General features: G+C 39.9%; 1 protein-coding gene across 5 annotated transcripts in view; it reads right to left on the bottom strand.

Annotated features, from left to right (window-relative positions):
- HDX (highly divergent homeobox) overlaps positions 1–16,761 on the bottom strand; it is a 91,504-nt gene that overhangs the window by 56,288 nt on the left and 18,455 nt on the right. For all 5 annotated transcript variants that reach the window (XM_043522248.1, XM_007059447.4, XM_043522250.1 and 2 more), the window contains 2 exons: positions 13,497–14,621; positions 1,976–2,029 (listed from right to left, as the gene is read on the bottom strand). In XM_043522248.1, the coding sequence (XP_043378183.1) occupies positions 1,976–2,029; positions 13,497–14,621 (1,179 nt within the window). The remainder of the gene's footprint in view (positions 1–1,975; positions 2,030–13,496; positions 14,622–16,761) is intronic.

Genomic DNA, 16,761 nt, shown 5'->3' with positions numbered 1-16,761 from the left:
TACACCAGAACACACCCTCCTGCAGATTGCTCTCCCTTTGTATCATTATCTCATCTCCTATCCTTCATATATTGGCTAAGAACGATCATTCTCATATCCTACCTTCTCACTAATGAGATCACAACATATCTATCTTACCCTCTACATACATTCTATAAACACCCACCCTTCTAACCACTATTTCACTGTGAACCACAATACATCCTATCCCTTGAACATTTTGAAGTCTAAAAACACTACTATACTTCTCTTGATCTTATGCCTGACATGGATTCAAACACCCCTTTAACTATACAGAATCCATATATCCATTCTAACCCTCTCTGCAAATATTGCCCCCTAAATATCTCATTGTCCCAAAGGCTAGAACTATTTACTCTACACAGCAGGGGAAGCTCCCACTTTTCCCCCATAGTGTGGAATGCAACTTACTAGGGATTGTCTTGTGCCCACCTGCCCTCCCAAGCAGGATAGCATAAAGCCCCTCTGGCAACTACAGCAATTGATTACATGAAAAAGCAATTAGACAAGTATTTAATTAATTTTAGCTGTCTTTTAATGTAATTTAGCAGCTGAGAATGAGGATGACAGGCAATATCATAGGCCTGATCAAAGCCCAATTTAAGTCAATGGAAAGACTCCCATTGACTTCAATGGATTTCGGAGCAGGCCACATGTGACTCACTGAACATCTGTAGTCTGCCAGAAAGTTCCCCGTGGCCCATCACTGGAACTGCTAACAGACATCAAAGAAACTGGCATGTGCTTACAATATGAAAAACATTTTTCCCCCTATTTTAATCATTTTTCAAATGTGAAATTCAATCGTTTTCATGCTTATCACAAGCTCAGACTAATTTTATGTGTAGAGTGCACAGCATAATAGAATATACGGGCAAAGTTATTAAAAATGTGGAATGTCTCTGAATTATCCAGCTCACAACATTTAGGCTTAGGGTTTTTTAATTTTTTTTTAAAAACTACAAAGTTTTACTAAAAGATTCCTTTGTGTAAAGCATATCTATTTCTCATCTTTATCTTAAAGTTCTTTTTATGCTTTGGGAAACATGTAAGCACGAACAGCTGCCTTTAACTTTTTATCTTTAAAAAGTAATATTAGATGTATTAAATAGAGGTGCTTTTATATCTAGTTAGGATTTACTGATGGTTGAATTGATACATTCTATCACTCAGAACCTTACTACATGTAAATAACTGAGAGCAAATATTTTCCCTCCCACTGTTATACCGCAACACTGACTATTATTTTAGGAAAATAGACTTTGAGCTGGAAGACAGGAAAGTTATGACATTTTCAATAAAGGTTTGTAAATATGAACAGAAGTATAGTTTTATACTATATTTAGGAATGCCTTATGACTTCAGAACACCAATCTGGTTGATTTCGCTTAATAGGAAAGGGTATAAAAACTAAAATGTGGATAAAAATTACACCTGAGATAACTATGACATACATTTTAGACTAAATCCTGCTTCTCATATTTTATATATAGACATACAGATAGGATCTAGCAGGCTGACAAACTAGGATTTGTCTCCTTATGAGTTTAGTTTTCCCTCTCTGAATTTTTGGGTCATGACCAGCCTTTGTTTCATTTTTAACACAAATCACATCAAGTCTTGCAGTCTTTACTCATGGAAATAATCCTTATTTGTGCACTTCAGATACTTGGACTACTTACATGTGTAAAGGTGGCATGATGGGACCTAGGATTTCAATTTTGGGCTTTTAACACACTAGATACTGTACAGCTATTTATGGGGTATATTTACAGGCTACTGTTTGTGGCTACTATGAACAAAAAATAAAATAAAATAAAACAACAAAAAACACTCATTTCTGTTTTACCAAATACTCAAAGTGACATTTTTCTAGAGGTCATTCAAATTTTTTTAAAATGTTTTTCCATGCCTTTACTTAGCCCATTTGCTGCTTCAAGTGAAATGTACTTACTGCTCTTTTTCTGGAACACCCTGTAATCCAAGGCACAGTGAGGTTTCCTGAAATCTGTGGAAGCAAAAAAACAATTACCAATAAGGCACACTCTCAGACTGCTGGTATGGCAAATAATACTATATACACAGCTTTTGCATGACTTGTGCAAAATAATCCAGCTTCAAGAGTGTGTATTCATTGTGATAAGTGTCTATAAACATGAGTCCAGATCTAAATACTCTTCCTTTCTACTTAAGAAAAATGCTTGCAAGATTTTCAGAAGGGGCCAAATTCTGTGTGTTATTCATGTGAGTAGCCTGATTACTGTGGGACTCCTCTGACAAGTTAGGTGAGCAGAGTTGCTCTTATTGAACTAAAGTTTCAGGACTAACTTTGTACTATATTATAGTAACACCAGTCCTAAAACGTTTTTTTTTTTTTAATGATGTGGAAATCAAAACATTTACAGAGCCCTTACTAAAAGAGTATCAAATTTATTCTGTAGCACTGGCCAAAATACATTTTTTATTATAGTCTGTAGAACAGAACTACTAAATTAAATCAACAGCCAGCCAATCTCCCGTTAATAAAAATGGCCACAATATTGAGTGCTGCTGAGCACCTACTACTATCATTGAGTTACAAAGATTTAGCACCTCGTTGGATCAGGCCCAGTGGGAGATTTGCATAAAGACTATGGGTAGAATATGGTCCTCAGTAATAACTATTATTTAAGGGCCAATTTGTTCAGTCAGTTATATGGATGCAACTTTCATTTATTGTAGTTGAAGATGCACCAGTGGAACTGAAAGCAGAAAGCAGAATTTGGCTCTTAATAAAGCTACTGTTGCACTCGGCAGGAAAAAAGGATACAAAGCACTAAAATCAGTGTCACTTCTGCCCTTTGTATATACGACTAGTGGCATGTGCCATTACCCAATTTCAACGCACAATTACAGTAACTGCAAGTTAGGCAAAATTGTACACCCAAATTATTTTAAATTTTCTTGTTTTTAAAGTGTCACTGTTAGGTTTCAGAAGTAACACCTCAACAAGATGAAAGTAAAAGTCAAAATTTGGAAAATAGTTGTTTCAGGCTAAGACAAAGTTACATGACACATTCAGATGAGGCCTAGAAATCTGAAATGAAAACTTGAATTCTACATCATTTGAGTTTGTCATAGAGGCCCATCAAGCAGGCTGGATCTGCCTCATGGGCCAAGTGAATGAAACCACTCACTGCCGAAACACACCTTCCAATTGTATCTGTTATGTGTATTGCTTTTCGTGTAATGTTCCAGGAACATTAATAAATGTACCAGATCCAGAACAGGTGGTTTTCAGCATCAAACTTTTCTAGATAGCAGAAATTTGCATTTTAGAGTAATAAGTGATCTTTTTCAGGGGATCTCTCTTCTTGATCACCACAAATTCCCACCCTTCCAAAGAGGCATTTGCTTACATAAACCTGAAGTGTACTTCTTTCTCTCTCTGACTGAAACATACAGGGTATGAAATAACATTCTAGGCTGGTTTTAGATTTTGGTACAAGCATTTTTTATGCACAACAGAAACTGAAGAGACTCTCAAATAGTTCAATAAAAGGAAGACAAGAAATCCATCACAGATTTAACCCACCTATTTCAAAATATGGTAAATATAATATTTCCCTCTGAATTATATTCATCATTAAAAACATTTACTAATTTCTGAACAAATGCGTATCCAAAAATATAATTATATCTTCCTCAGCTAAAAGTTTATCCTTTATACTTGCTACCTAAGACACTTCTGTACAGAAAAATACACTTTAAGATTCTCCAAACATCCTGTTTAGCCAGCCGTCTTCTTGCTTGATTAGGATGCCCACTCACTTTGGACCACAATGGGGTAGGGTTGCCAACTCTGTAATATTTAAAAACGTGACACTCCAGCAGGAGTGCTGGAACGCCCCCATCACCACCTCTTCCCCGCGAGGTCCCGCCCCTGCTCCATCTCTTCCCCCAAGGCTTCGCCTCCATTTGCTCTCTTCCTCCCACGGAGGGACGCGCCTGCAGAGCCGGGGCTGGGAGCTGCAGCTGCCCAACACAGGTAGGAGGCGGCCCTGGCTGAGTAGGGGCTGGCGCGGGTAATGACCCGGTGCCTCCCCACCTGCAGTAACTGGACTTTGGGTATCCGGTCAGTAGATCTGACTGGACATTGCGGCAGTCCGCTTTTCAGCCGGACTTTCCGGTCGAAACCCGGACACCTGGCAACCCTATAAGGGGAGGGAAAGAGGAAAGTCAACATCACCAGTGTTTTTGTCAAAATACCATTCTGTGGTTGCTGCACGCACGCATTGTCCTTTTCACAGATTCTAAGGCCAGAAGGGATTATTGTGAACATCTAGTCTAACCTCTTGTACAGCACAGGCCATAGAACTTCCCCAAAATAATTTCCAGAACATCTCCCTTAAAAAAAAAAAATTTCTTGATTTTAAAATGGTCAGGGATGGAGAATCTACCATAATCCTTGGTAAATTGTATCAATGATTGCTTACTTTCACCATTATGTAAGGTAAAGGCAATGTTTGTATTTACATAGTATCTGCAGTTTGTCAGGTAGGGTTTTCAATTACAAAACAAGAAGAAAAAAAATCAAGAATTTAAACATACTATGTATATTTTTTAACATTTGTCCACCAATTCATTTTAACATAGTTTTAAGAAGCTAAACCAAACTGTTATACTGTTTATGTGATTCACATTAATTATTAGGGGCTAAACTGCAGTACTCATACTCATGAAGAACAGTATCTAGCTCCTTGAGCAATCACACTGGATTTAAATGGGACTACTCAATGTGAGAAAGAGTATCAGAACCTGGCCCTACATTAACACAGTAGTTTGAATAGACAAATACATAAAAGCTGATATTTACAGAGAACTGTCCTAATTGACATAAATCACGTTAGACAATAAAAGGCCCCACACCATACTTGTTTTGCTTAAAAAAAAAAAAAAAACGCACCATTCTCTACTCCAGGTGGTGTTTTCAATTTCTACATCTGTCAGTCTACTGTTAATTTCAGATAAATCTAGAATGTCTATCTTGACATTTTCATGTGTTCAACAACTCTTCATAAGAAAAATAAAGTGGGACCAGTTCTTTTTTTCAAAAAGAATGTAGAAAACATAACTCATAATTGCCATATCACTAAATAAACTAATAGCTTTATAACTAACATTTTAAAGAGGTATCCCAGCCCTCCTCTGTATCTGGCTGCAATGTTTTACGTTTTCATCTACAAAATAAGGCAATTAACAATAATGTTTCCAAACAAGGAAAGCTAATGTATTAAACAAAAAAGCACCCCATGTTCATTTACATTTAGCTAAAATGAAATCCTAACATTTTCTACAAAGAAGCTTAAATACATAATTTCACTTTATTCCCTTCCCCCAAATAAAAGTCAGACATTAATTTAGTCCTGCAAGTCATGCAACTTGGTAAAATTGCCTTGCTCCATGTTAAAAAAGTCTTAAGACACTGATTACTCATTTTTAATAGTTTGAGCAGAAAATTTCTGATGAATAAATAACTGGATAAACAATTCCAAAGAACCCCTTTGTGTCATAAAAATTGATTATTACATTTGTTCTTATGTTAGATTAGCATGAATTTGATTAAATGACTTCAATTGGGGAGGTTATGACTAATTGCTTATTAGATATCCCACCAATGTTTAACAGTAATGAATTCATCAGGACACAAATCATCACTTCTTGCTCTCAATTGCTATCTGTTATAATAACTGAGCATTCAAACAATTCAGTAACTCAAGCTTCCTATGTTCTAAATCTGAAGGATTTCCCAGGAATTTAAGAATAAGGATATTCATTCCCAGGTTGATGGATTAAATTATATTACACTTGAGCAATAACACGAACAATAAATGACTGCATGTGCTAAAGTGTCAGACCACTAAAATCTAAAATCTTTTTCTTTTTTTCCAGGTTCTTTCTAATGCCTCTCCAAAAGAACAATAAAAGCCGACACTGAAAGACCATTACCAAAATATGCTTTATGTTCCCTCAAGCTTTTAATATGTAAAAGCATAATATGTCACAAATATTCATGAAAGTAGATTTTCTTAATGGGATACCATCCTGGCTCTTAGCCAAAAAGCCAGCCTATCTTGGCAGTTTTCTCACTATGAAATTATTGCCATCAAGAAACACCCTCTGTGGGGAAAGGGTCAGAGATGGAATTGGTTACTCACTTGTTGGGGTGCTCTACTATCCAATGATGCATGTGATTTTGAAGGATAATCAGAGCTTTAGACATGTGCCTTTTTGTTTTAGGTATTAAAAACAAATCAAATTTAAAAGTGGATCCTTGCCACGTACAAAAATGTATATAAGAAAATAATCAACACATAAATTACTGTAGTGCATAAGTAAAGTTAAGTGGTAAATGTTCTAGAAGCCCCACTTGAGGAAGTGGTAAGCTGCCTGTGACTCAGGAACCTCTTGGTGCCAAATGGCAGAAGGCATAGGGCTGCATATGGTTTGGGATCCCCTGGGTCTGGTAGCTCCATATTTCTTTCAAAGAGTATCATATAAGGTCTCTACTGAAAGCCTCTTTCACACTGATCATCACTGAAATGTGCAGGTACAGTAATATGTATATACGCTGAAAACTGTGTTCTTAAGGCAAACAAGACAGGTCACCAGAAGGTGATAAATTGGTTCTGTTCAGGCAAGAGATAACAGACACTTATCTTCATAGGAGACATTTGTGTGTCTTACAAGAGAAGTCTGATGGAACACGATATCACCAGCTAATCAAGATTGCAAAGTTTACAAGAGACCACAAAATCTACAGGAAGAAATACACGACAGCAAGGTTGCCAGTTTATGACTAAGATCAAAGAATTAGTTTGGTATATCAGAAGAATGCAAGGAGACACACAATAATTTTCACCTAGGGAGTACACTGACAGTGGGCTTCCTTCATGAACAAAAAATCACAACCCTGGCTTTAATACACTGGAAGGATTTTGGGTGAGCTTTTGCTCTTATGACATAATGTCTTATTAGTTAAGTTTAGGCTGTACGTTAAGTAGGCAATTTTATTTCATCTGTAACGCTCTGTTTCCAGTGTTTATGATTGCTATCATTGGAATCTCTGTTCTTTGTTAAATAAACTTACACTTGCTTTCTCTGTAAACAAATCTAAGTGTTATGTGATAAGCAGAACTGTGCTCTACAGCTTAGCTAGTAAGCTGTGGTATACTGTTCCTTTAGAAACAGAGGACCTGGGAATTCTGAAAGTGTCCTGAGTATCAGGGGGCTAGGAAACTCCAGAAAGACGCTCAGAGGTTGGAGTGTGCCTACCATTAACCTGCAAAGAGAAAGCGGGGCCTGTGGAGGCCTCGAATGCAGTGCTTGCGACGCCAGAGCCTGGTGGTGATGGGGAACTGACTCACTGCAGACACCGACAAGGCTTCCTTATATTAAGGGCAGGTGGTAGTGAAATGCCTCCCAACCCTGTGTACCCCCCAAAAGCCTCATAGTGCTCAGCTCCCAAAAACCAGCAGATTCCCTCAAGATCTCATGGGATCTACATAGCACCTGTGCCAATACCCCCACCATGGACACATGCTTTCTGCAGAACCAGGATGCCACGAGCTCCTGCCTTCCCCCTCATCACACACTGCTACCCCCCAAATCTACCATCTTGGATTTCACAGCAAAGAGGCCAGTGTCAAGTAAATTAATGCTGACAGGTCTGTTTTAACTTAGTCACAAAATTTTTGCAAGGCTGGAAATGGGCGCAGGGTCAAAGGCACTAAGAAAAAAAAATATAGCTGTTCCCCCTGTGATGCTGCCTAGCAGGTTGCCAGCTCAGACCGAGGCAGCAGGCTAATTCATTCCAATGCTAATAGAACTCAAAGGAGTGTCAAAAGATATTGTACTGTGATCAGACTAATTCACTAGTTTGCTAAAGTAGTTCAAAGAAATGTTAATGTTATTGTCTTCACTCATCTGTAACTTGTTGATTCACATTATCTTTCTCCCTGTAGTTAATTAGCCCTAGATCAGAAGGATGTATCAGCATGTAATAGGGATGTAAATATCGTTTTAAAAGTTAACCAGTTAAACCATTAAAATTATATCGTTTAACTGGTTAACCGATTAAAGGGAGAGGGGCCAGGGGCCACCCCGACTCCTGGCCTCCTGGCTCAGGGCTGCTGTTGGGGCTGCTCCTGCTAGCGTGGGGCTGAGGCTGCTCCATTGGGCCGGGGGCTGGGGTCGGCAGGGCGGTGCAGCCGGTGCTGTGCCGGCCCACCCAGGGCTGGGGGTTAATGGTTAGACTGGGTTATCCAGTAATACTAATGCTTACCGGTTAACTGTTTACTATTTTACATCCCTAGCGTGTAGATGAGAATTTATTTAATGTGTGAAACTGCATGAAAACTAATGAAGGATTGTTTCTGGCTATCACATTGTTCATGAAAACTAATGAAGATTGTCTTGATTGCTGTAACTGAATGCATTGTGCATGTATGTAACTGAATCGCCCATCAAACAGGATTGAACTGTAAATGAAGAAGCATGTTAACTTCAAAGTATAGATCATTATGTTCAACAATGGAAAATCCACAAACTTTGTCTGTGTTTAGTCAGCAAAGGGAGGGCTCATGCTGTGATGGGAAGTTGCCAGATTTCTTCTGATAGCTGCTTTCCCCAGAAGGCAATGCTAGGAGTGATCCAATATCTCTGGACTGATGGATTCCGACAGGGGGAATCCTGAGCAATTGGACAGAGGTCACCAAAGCCATTTTGGGTAACCTTGAGAGACTCATGGAGAACTAGCATACTACAGCTCTGCTATCATTTGGAGTAAAAACTCTAACTCACCTGTAATGTATTTTACCTGCTTTAATATCTCAGTAACTCTCATTTCTTCTTCTTAGCTAATAAATCTTTAGTTAGTTTAATAGAGTAATTGGCTAAGGCATTGTCTTTGGTGTGAGATCGACAACATCCTCAGCTCTCGTCCCCTAATGCCCCTACTCTACTTGCGCTATATTGATGACATCTTCATCATCTGGACCCATGGAAAAGAAGCTCTTGAGGAATTCCACCAAGATTTCAACAATTTCCATCCCACCATCAACCTCAGCCTGGACCAGTCCACATAAGAGATCCACTTCCTGCACACTACGGCGCTAATAAGCGATGGTCACATAAACACCACCCTATACCGGAAACCTACTGACCGCTATTCCTACCTACATGCCTCCAGCTTTCACCCTGACCACACCACACGATCCATTGTCTACAGCCAAGCTCTGCGATACAACCGCATTTGCTCCAACCCCTCAGACAGAGACAAAACACCTACAAGATCTCTATCAAGCATTCTTACAACTACAATACCCACCTGCGGAAGTGAAGAAACAGATTGATAGAGCCAGAAGAGTTCCCAGAAGTCACCTACTACAGGACAGGCCTAACAAAGAAAATAACAGAACGCCACTAGCCGTCACCTTCAGCCCCCAACTAAAACCCCTCCAATGCATTATCAAGGATCTACAACCTACCCTGAAGGATGACCCCAACACTCTCACAAATCTTGGGAGACAGGCCAGTCCTTGCCTATAGACAGCCCCCCAACCTGAAGCGAATACTCACCAGCAACTACATACCACACAACAGAACCACTAACCCAGGAACCTATCCTTGCAACAAAGTCCATTGCCACCTGTGCCCACATATCTATTCAGGGGACACCATCACAGGGCCTAATAACATCAGCCACACTATCAGAGGCTCGTTCACCTGCACATCTACCAATGTGATATATGCCATCATGTGCCAGCAATGCCCCTCTGCCATGTACATTGGGCAAACTGGAAAGTCTCTACATAAAAGAATGAATGGACACAAATCAGATGTCAAGAATTATAACATTCATAAACCAGTCGGAGAACACTTCAATCTCTCTGGTCACGCGATTACAGACATGAAAGTTGTGATATTACAACAGAAAAACTTCAAAACCAGAGTCCAGCGAGAGACTGCTGAATTGGAATTCATTTGCAAATTGGATACAATTAACTTAGGCTTGAATAGAGACTGGGAGTGGCTAAGTCATTATGCAAGATAATCTATTTCCCCTTGTTTTCCTAACCCCCCCCCCAGATGTTGTTGTTAAACCCTGGATTTGTGCTGGAAATGGCCCACCTTGATTATCATACACATTGTAAGGAGAGTGATCACTTTAGATAAGCTATTACCAGCAGGAGAGTGGGGTCAGGGGAGAGAAAACCTTTTGTAGTGATAAACACCCATTTTTTCATGATTTGTGTGTATAAAAACAAACATCTTCTGTATTTTCCACAGTATGCATCCGATGAAGTGAGCTGTAGCTCACGAAAGCTCATGCTCAAATAAATTGGTTAGTCTCTAAGGTGCCACAAGTACTCCTTTTCTTAGTGAAATAGGGTAAATGACTGGCCCTTTGGGGTCAGGAGTGGCCTAATGTGTGGTGACTTTTGGTTTTAATAACCTTTTATCACAAATTCCAGTTTGTCTTGGTGGTAAAGTAGTGGTTGGAGAGCCAAAGGAGGACTCTCTGTAGCTCTGTGGTAAGACTAATACAGTGATCCAGGAGTTCACACTTGTTACTAGCTTGGTGAAATAGAATAATAAAATACATCACCAGTTTGGGGTGTCTGTCTTGTTTTCTGACAGTCTGACCTGAGATTGGCACTCATATCTGGAGCCATACCTGTCATGGTGACACCCCGACTCCTGGCCTTGCGAAAAACTGCACATTGCAAAACATGCATGGAAGTCAGAGGAAATACAGAGGCAAAACTGGCCCCTTTCTAAGGCTCACCGACCAGGATACACCTTATTTTCATCCCACTAGCCATAGAAAAAAAGGGAATGAAAAGGAATCCCTAAATGAAGAGCCAGGTTTGATTGTAATAGTTCAATTGCATTTGTTAGTTTTTCCTGACATAACTGTAACAAATCTGTACAAGTTATAATCATTGGGATGTTCTGATCTGTATTATACTGTATGTTACCCTACTGCAGGCACCATGAACCAGCATGAGGAATCTCAACATCTTCCAAAAGGGGAAACAAAACAGACCAGGGGGGTGAGGTAATATCTTTTGTTGGACCAACTTCTGTTGGTGAGCAAGACAAGCTTTTGAGCCACACAGAGCTCTTTTCGGGTCTGGAAAGGTACTCCCAGCTTCACAGTAACATGCAAGGTGGAACAGATTGTTTAGCGTAAGTAGTTAGTACATATTGTAAGAGATGATAGTAGCTAACTACTTACGCTAAACAATCTGTTCCACCTTGCATGTTACTGTGAAACTGGGAGTATCTTTCCTAGACCTGAAGAAGAGCTCTGTGCGGCTCAAAAGCTTGTCTTGCTCACCAACAGAAGTTGGTCCAATAAAAGATATTACCTCACCCACCTTGTCTCTCTAATATCCTGGGACCAATATGGCTACAACTACACTGCACACAAAGGGCAAGTCAGTTTTCATTCAAAAGGGCTCTTTCCCTAGGAAGGGATGCATTCCTAGGAGATATACTTTAGAAAAGAATATACTGAACCACTGGTAACTAGTACAAAGCCATACTATTCAGACTAAATAGAAAGACTCCCTTTCCCAGGAACAAAAGAATCCTTTGAAATAGGCTGATGCTGTCTGAAGTCTTCTTACAGCAATATGAGGAAGAACTAGTCTATTTGTGCAGTGGAAAAAAAACCCGATTCAAGCCTCCTGATTATAAAATAATAATGGAGATGTATTATATGGGAAGGCTGGTTACAGGTTTGCTAATTTCTCAAGTGAACAGCTGGCCTAATGCTTAACAAGTTAAGGAGGACTTTTGATATCTAGTTTCCTAAGACCAATGATGAGCAGACACCAAAAAGACTCTGCCACTGCCACCATGTCATGAACTAAACCAAGAATGACAGGTTTCAGAGTAGCACCCGTGTTAGTCTGTATTAGCAAACAGAAAAGGAGTACTTGTGGCACCTTAGAGACTAACCAATTTATTTGAGCATAAGCTTTCGTGAGCTACAGCTGTAGCTCACGAAAGCTTATGCTCAAATAAATTGGTTAGTCTCTAAGGTGCCACAAGTACTCTTTTTCTTTTAAACCAAGAATGTCATTTGTTTGCAACAACAGCGAAGAAAAACAAGAAAATACATTTAGGTATGTGAAGTTTCAATTCTTAAGCTGTACTGAATTTTAACAGCTTAAGCTGTTGCAGCTTTTAACAGCTCATGACTAGATAAAAATATGTTTACAGGCTTTTCTTCATTTTCACAAATCTGGTTTTTCTTAAGTAAAGGCACTTCGTTAATAGCAAGTGCTAACTGACCACCTCTAGAGAGGAGAAAAGCTCTATCCATGAAAGGAGAGATGAGCATAGCACATGCACCCAAAATGGCAGGAAGATGCTTGGGAGGATTTGCAGTTCCTATTAATAGAGGTCACAAAAACTATAGACAGGGTCTATGCTAGCACATAATGGGCCTTCAAAACTTGCAACTGTCACAGAACTGTGACATTCCTGGTAGTACCTTATGATGAAAAGTGACATATATTTGAAGAGTTAACAAACCACAGTAGTGAGAAAAGTATTTAGAAAAACATGTTGAAAGTTGAGGCATCCCAGAAGTTCCCATTAGAAGACTACAGTTCCTCTGAAAGAGGAACAGCAACCAATGTCATGTCAGGAAACAATGCTCAATGCTATCTCCCAATCATGATCATCAAGAGCACCTTAACTCAGGCTCCAGGCTCTGTGCTATGCTGGAAAGCACAGCAGTTCTGCCACTTTGAAACCAACTCTGACGCTTCCTGCAGTTTCTCTTCCTCCAACAAATGGATCCACAATGGTTTGCAATGCTCCAGCCACTGCTGGACACAGGTCTTTTTTCAGCCCCCCAGTAACCTGAACTCACATTTCTCCTCTCTCTTTTACCCCTATAAGCATATTTTATGGGAATGAGATGCAACTTGGGTCCTAGAGATGCCCTCATTACATTTCCTGTAACACAAATGGAGTAAACTAAACTGCAAGGGTGAAGGACTCACCTCCTTGTAACTGGTATCTGCCAACACCCTGAATAGTTGGAAGGAGATCCCAATCCCCATCAAAAAAACAGGAAGCAAAAAAGAGTAGATGGTAGTTTAGTGAGCGGGGTAGTATAGAAGGAGGAACTGATGCTTACCATTTCTAACAATGAATCCAAAAATTTTAATTTCAAGGACAGGGGATGGGTGCACTCAAAAAGGAGGGAGCGAATGATATGATTTGATCTATATGCCAGACTCAGCTCATAGTATGTAAGGAGAAAACCTGAAACAGTGCCAAGGAACAGTGTAAACTTTCATCAATGGATCAAGATATATTAGTCTACATAGATGTATTAGTCTACGTTCTCAGCTTTCACAGGAGAAGACTGTCCTGAAAATCTGAAAGGCAAAAATAAATTTACAGATTACCTGGTAGTTGTTTTGGTTTTGTGACAGCCTCAATTGATTTGAAGATGTAAAATGAGGAGAAAAGTTACTTCTTGATGGATTAGCACTACTATACAGTGTACTGGATGGTGTATGTAATGAGGTCCGTGGAGGCAAGCGATAGTCTCTGTTATGATATAATATATTGTCAGGCAAGTCCCTGGCATTCACCATATGTGAACTGCAGCTCACATTTCTGCCTGGTCCAGACAAAGCTGTGCTTTGGTTCTCCACTCGAAGGGAACTGCTATTTTCACAAAATCTTGAATAACTTTGTATTTGTGCTCCCATAGATGCAAGCTCTTCTTCTCTAGCATATTCATCATCAGCATCTCCGGTTTCCATTGCAATGGACAGGCAACTGCCTTCGACTGAACAAGGCTTCTGTGTTGTATTTCCTCCCATAATTCTTTGAGGTTGATTGGTAACTGCCAAGGAAAAAACTTCACGAATTTCCAAGTTTTGTGTGCTACAAGAAGGGTCTCGAACATTGGCTCTTTGTCCAGATGGGATGTGTGATGCAAGGGCTGTGTGTTCTGTTTTGTGTAATCTCTGACTCCCCACTGGTTCAGCTTTACATGGCCTGTGGCATATTATTGGCTTTTGAGGTAACACCAACTCTGCAGTCTGGACTGATGAACCACCATAATTTTTCTTAGTATGATTGTATATGGAGTTTGCAGAATTCAACACACTTGTTTGTCTTGACAAAATAATAGTTTTTTCCCCCAGGAGCAGCGAAGCACCTTTACAATGTGGTGCTTGTCGTCCTACAGGGATATGCTGCTGCTGAAATTCTGTATCACTTTTTCCAGGTGGTCTCTGAATAGAGTTTTTATGTATCTCAGTCATTGAAGTATTAGTCTGTTTTGTGGATCCCTGCCTGCTGGATGAACTAGCTGGGCTATATATACCAGTTACTATTACATCATTGTTAGATGATGTCCAAGAAGACTGCTGGCTTTGGGATCGAGCAATGTTTACCACATTTCTGACTGCTACTTCTGGAGGCACTGTAGGGGTGCTAGGAACAGTCCTTGGTGGGGTGCCTCCAGATTCTGCAACATTCTTGCTGCTCATCTTTCTTCTTTTATTGCCAACCCAAGTCTGCAAATACAAAATATTAATATACAAGAATGTTAGCCAGTCAGTTTCTTTTAATATTCAAAGCCACAATCTTACAAAGACTTCAGCATGTATAGAGTCTTTACAATTAAGATTTAAATTACTAATACATTAGAAATGGGTAGCAATCAAAAATAGTTCTGGGGGAGGGGAAAGAGACATGTCTTGATTATGCAAAAACAAAACCCACAGAAGATGGGGATCCAGGTCCCATTTTATCCAAATGCCTGAAGTTCAGTAGAGTGCAGATTTCCAATTCTGGCCCATCTCAGAAAAGAATATACAACTTGTTGCATCTCCCCTCTTCTTGCCCAAAAATTATCTTTGCATAAATATGGCAGCAGCTTGTGGTTTTCTCCTCCACATATTTGAACTTGGTTTTACCTTTCATTTTTTATTGTGAAAAACAAACAAACAAGGATACACTAGGTGTTTAATTCCTTCCCCTTCCTAATTTCCACTTTTACATCTAGTGAAAATAAGGAACTCCTGAAATCAGTCACTATACTGAGAGATTCAGCATAATCAGTATCTTTACTATCCAATAGCTGAGGAGATGTTTTCAAAATTGCTATACTACAGACACTTCCATCGTCTCTTATTTTTTAATTTAATAAAAAAAAAATACAAGCGTAGTCCTCAAAGTACCAATGAAACCCAAGAAGGGAAAAAGTTTTCCAATAGAAAGGGACTGAATTGAAGATTGGTCAAAAAAGAACTTTAAAAAGTTAAATTAAAAAGACAAACATTTTTATATCATATACCTCCAGAGCTGCTTTTAGTGAGAAATTGATTTGATTACACAAATATAATACAGACTAAGGGGATTAGGTTCAACAGATGGAATAATTTCCCATTACAGATATTTCTGTAACTAACAGTGAAGATATACAGAATTACATTCAAGATATTTAAAACGGTGGATGCTGTTTTATGCGAAAGTCTCTCTCTTTTGAAGAAAACAAGCCAGAGTTCTTTAGTGATTTTGTACAAAATTGTTCCAAAAACACATGACTGGTTTCAAACAAAATATATCCTTAGGAAAACTTGCTCTGAAGCCAATGAATAAAAATATATTTAAGAAAGGTCGTGGGGAACACTAATTTCAGCATTTCAACAGAGTGTTGCTAGTAACTTCTTAGAAGCAGCATGCCTAGGTGCCAGCTCCATGAGTACTCCAGGGCTGGAGCACCCGTGGGAAAAAAAATGGTGGGTGCTGAGCACTTACTGGTAGTCCCTCTATCAGAACCTCCTACTCCGCCCAGCACCTCCCGCCCGCCATGGAACAGCTGATCCGCGGCATGCAGGAGGCACTGGGAGGGAGGGAAGAGGAGCAAGGGCGGGGCAGGGCAAGAAGAGGCAAGGTGGGGTGGGGCCTTGCAGGAAGGGGTGGAGTGGGGGCGGGGCAGGAGGGGAGCACCACTCCGGCACATTAGAAAGTCGGCGCCTCTGACAGCATGTATGGTGTTACAATATCCGTACTACAAAAACAACCTTTACCATGAGAGCAGTGGGATGAATTTACACACTCATAACAGTTTCGTATTAAGTTGTCTGCAGTGTTGTAGCCATGTTGGTGTCAGGATATTAGAGAGACAAGGTGGGTGAGACAATATCTTTTATTGAATCAACTTCTGTGCTACACAGAGGGCTTGTCTACACTGGCACTTTATAGCACTGCAACTTTCTCGCTCAGGGGTGCAGCAAGTTTCAGCGCTGTAAAGCACCAGTGTAGACAGTGCACCAGCGCTGGGAGCCGCGTTCCCAGGGCTGGTAGCTATGCCCTTCGTGGAGGTGGTTTTTTTAAAGCGCTGTAAGAGCTCTCTCCCAGCGCTCTGCCATGACCACACAAGCCACGTTAAAGCACTGCTGCCAGTGTAGACTACCCCAGAGCTCTTCAGGTCTGGGAAAGGTACTCAGGGTCACAGCTAAACAGAAGGTGAAATAGACTGTTTAACATAAAATAGTTACCATGTATTCTAAGAGACCATTTAAGGTGAAGTGGCCACTTAACACCTATGCTGGCACAGGAAAAAAAACAGTGGTTAATATGTTACAAATTGTAGTAATAAGCCATAAATCCAGTATCTTTATTAAGACCATGATTTTCACTGTCTGGCGA

The sequence above is a fragment of the Chelonia mydas genome, chromosome 9, assembly GCF_015237465.2.
Source record: "Chelonia mydas isolate rCheMyd1 chromosome 9, rCheMyd1.pri.v2, whole genome shotgun sequence".
Classification (NCBI taxonomy): domain Eukaryota; kingdom Metazoa; phylum Chordata; order Testudines; family Cheloniidae; genus Chelonia; species Chelonia mydas.
The sequence above is the reverse complement of the archived record's forward strand: the minus strand, read 5'-3'. Positions and strand labels throughout refer to the sequence as shown.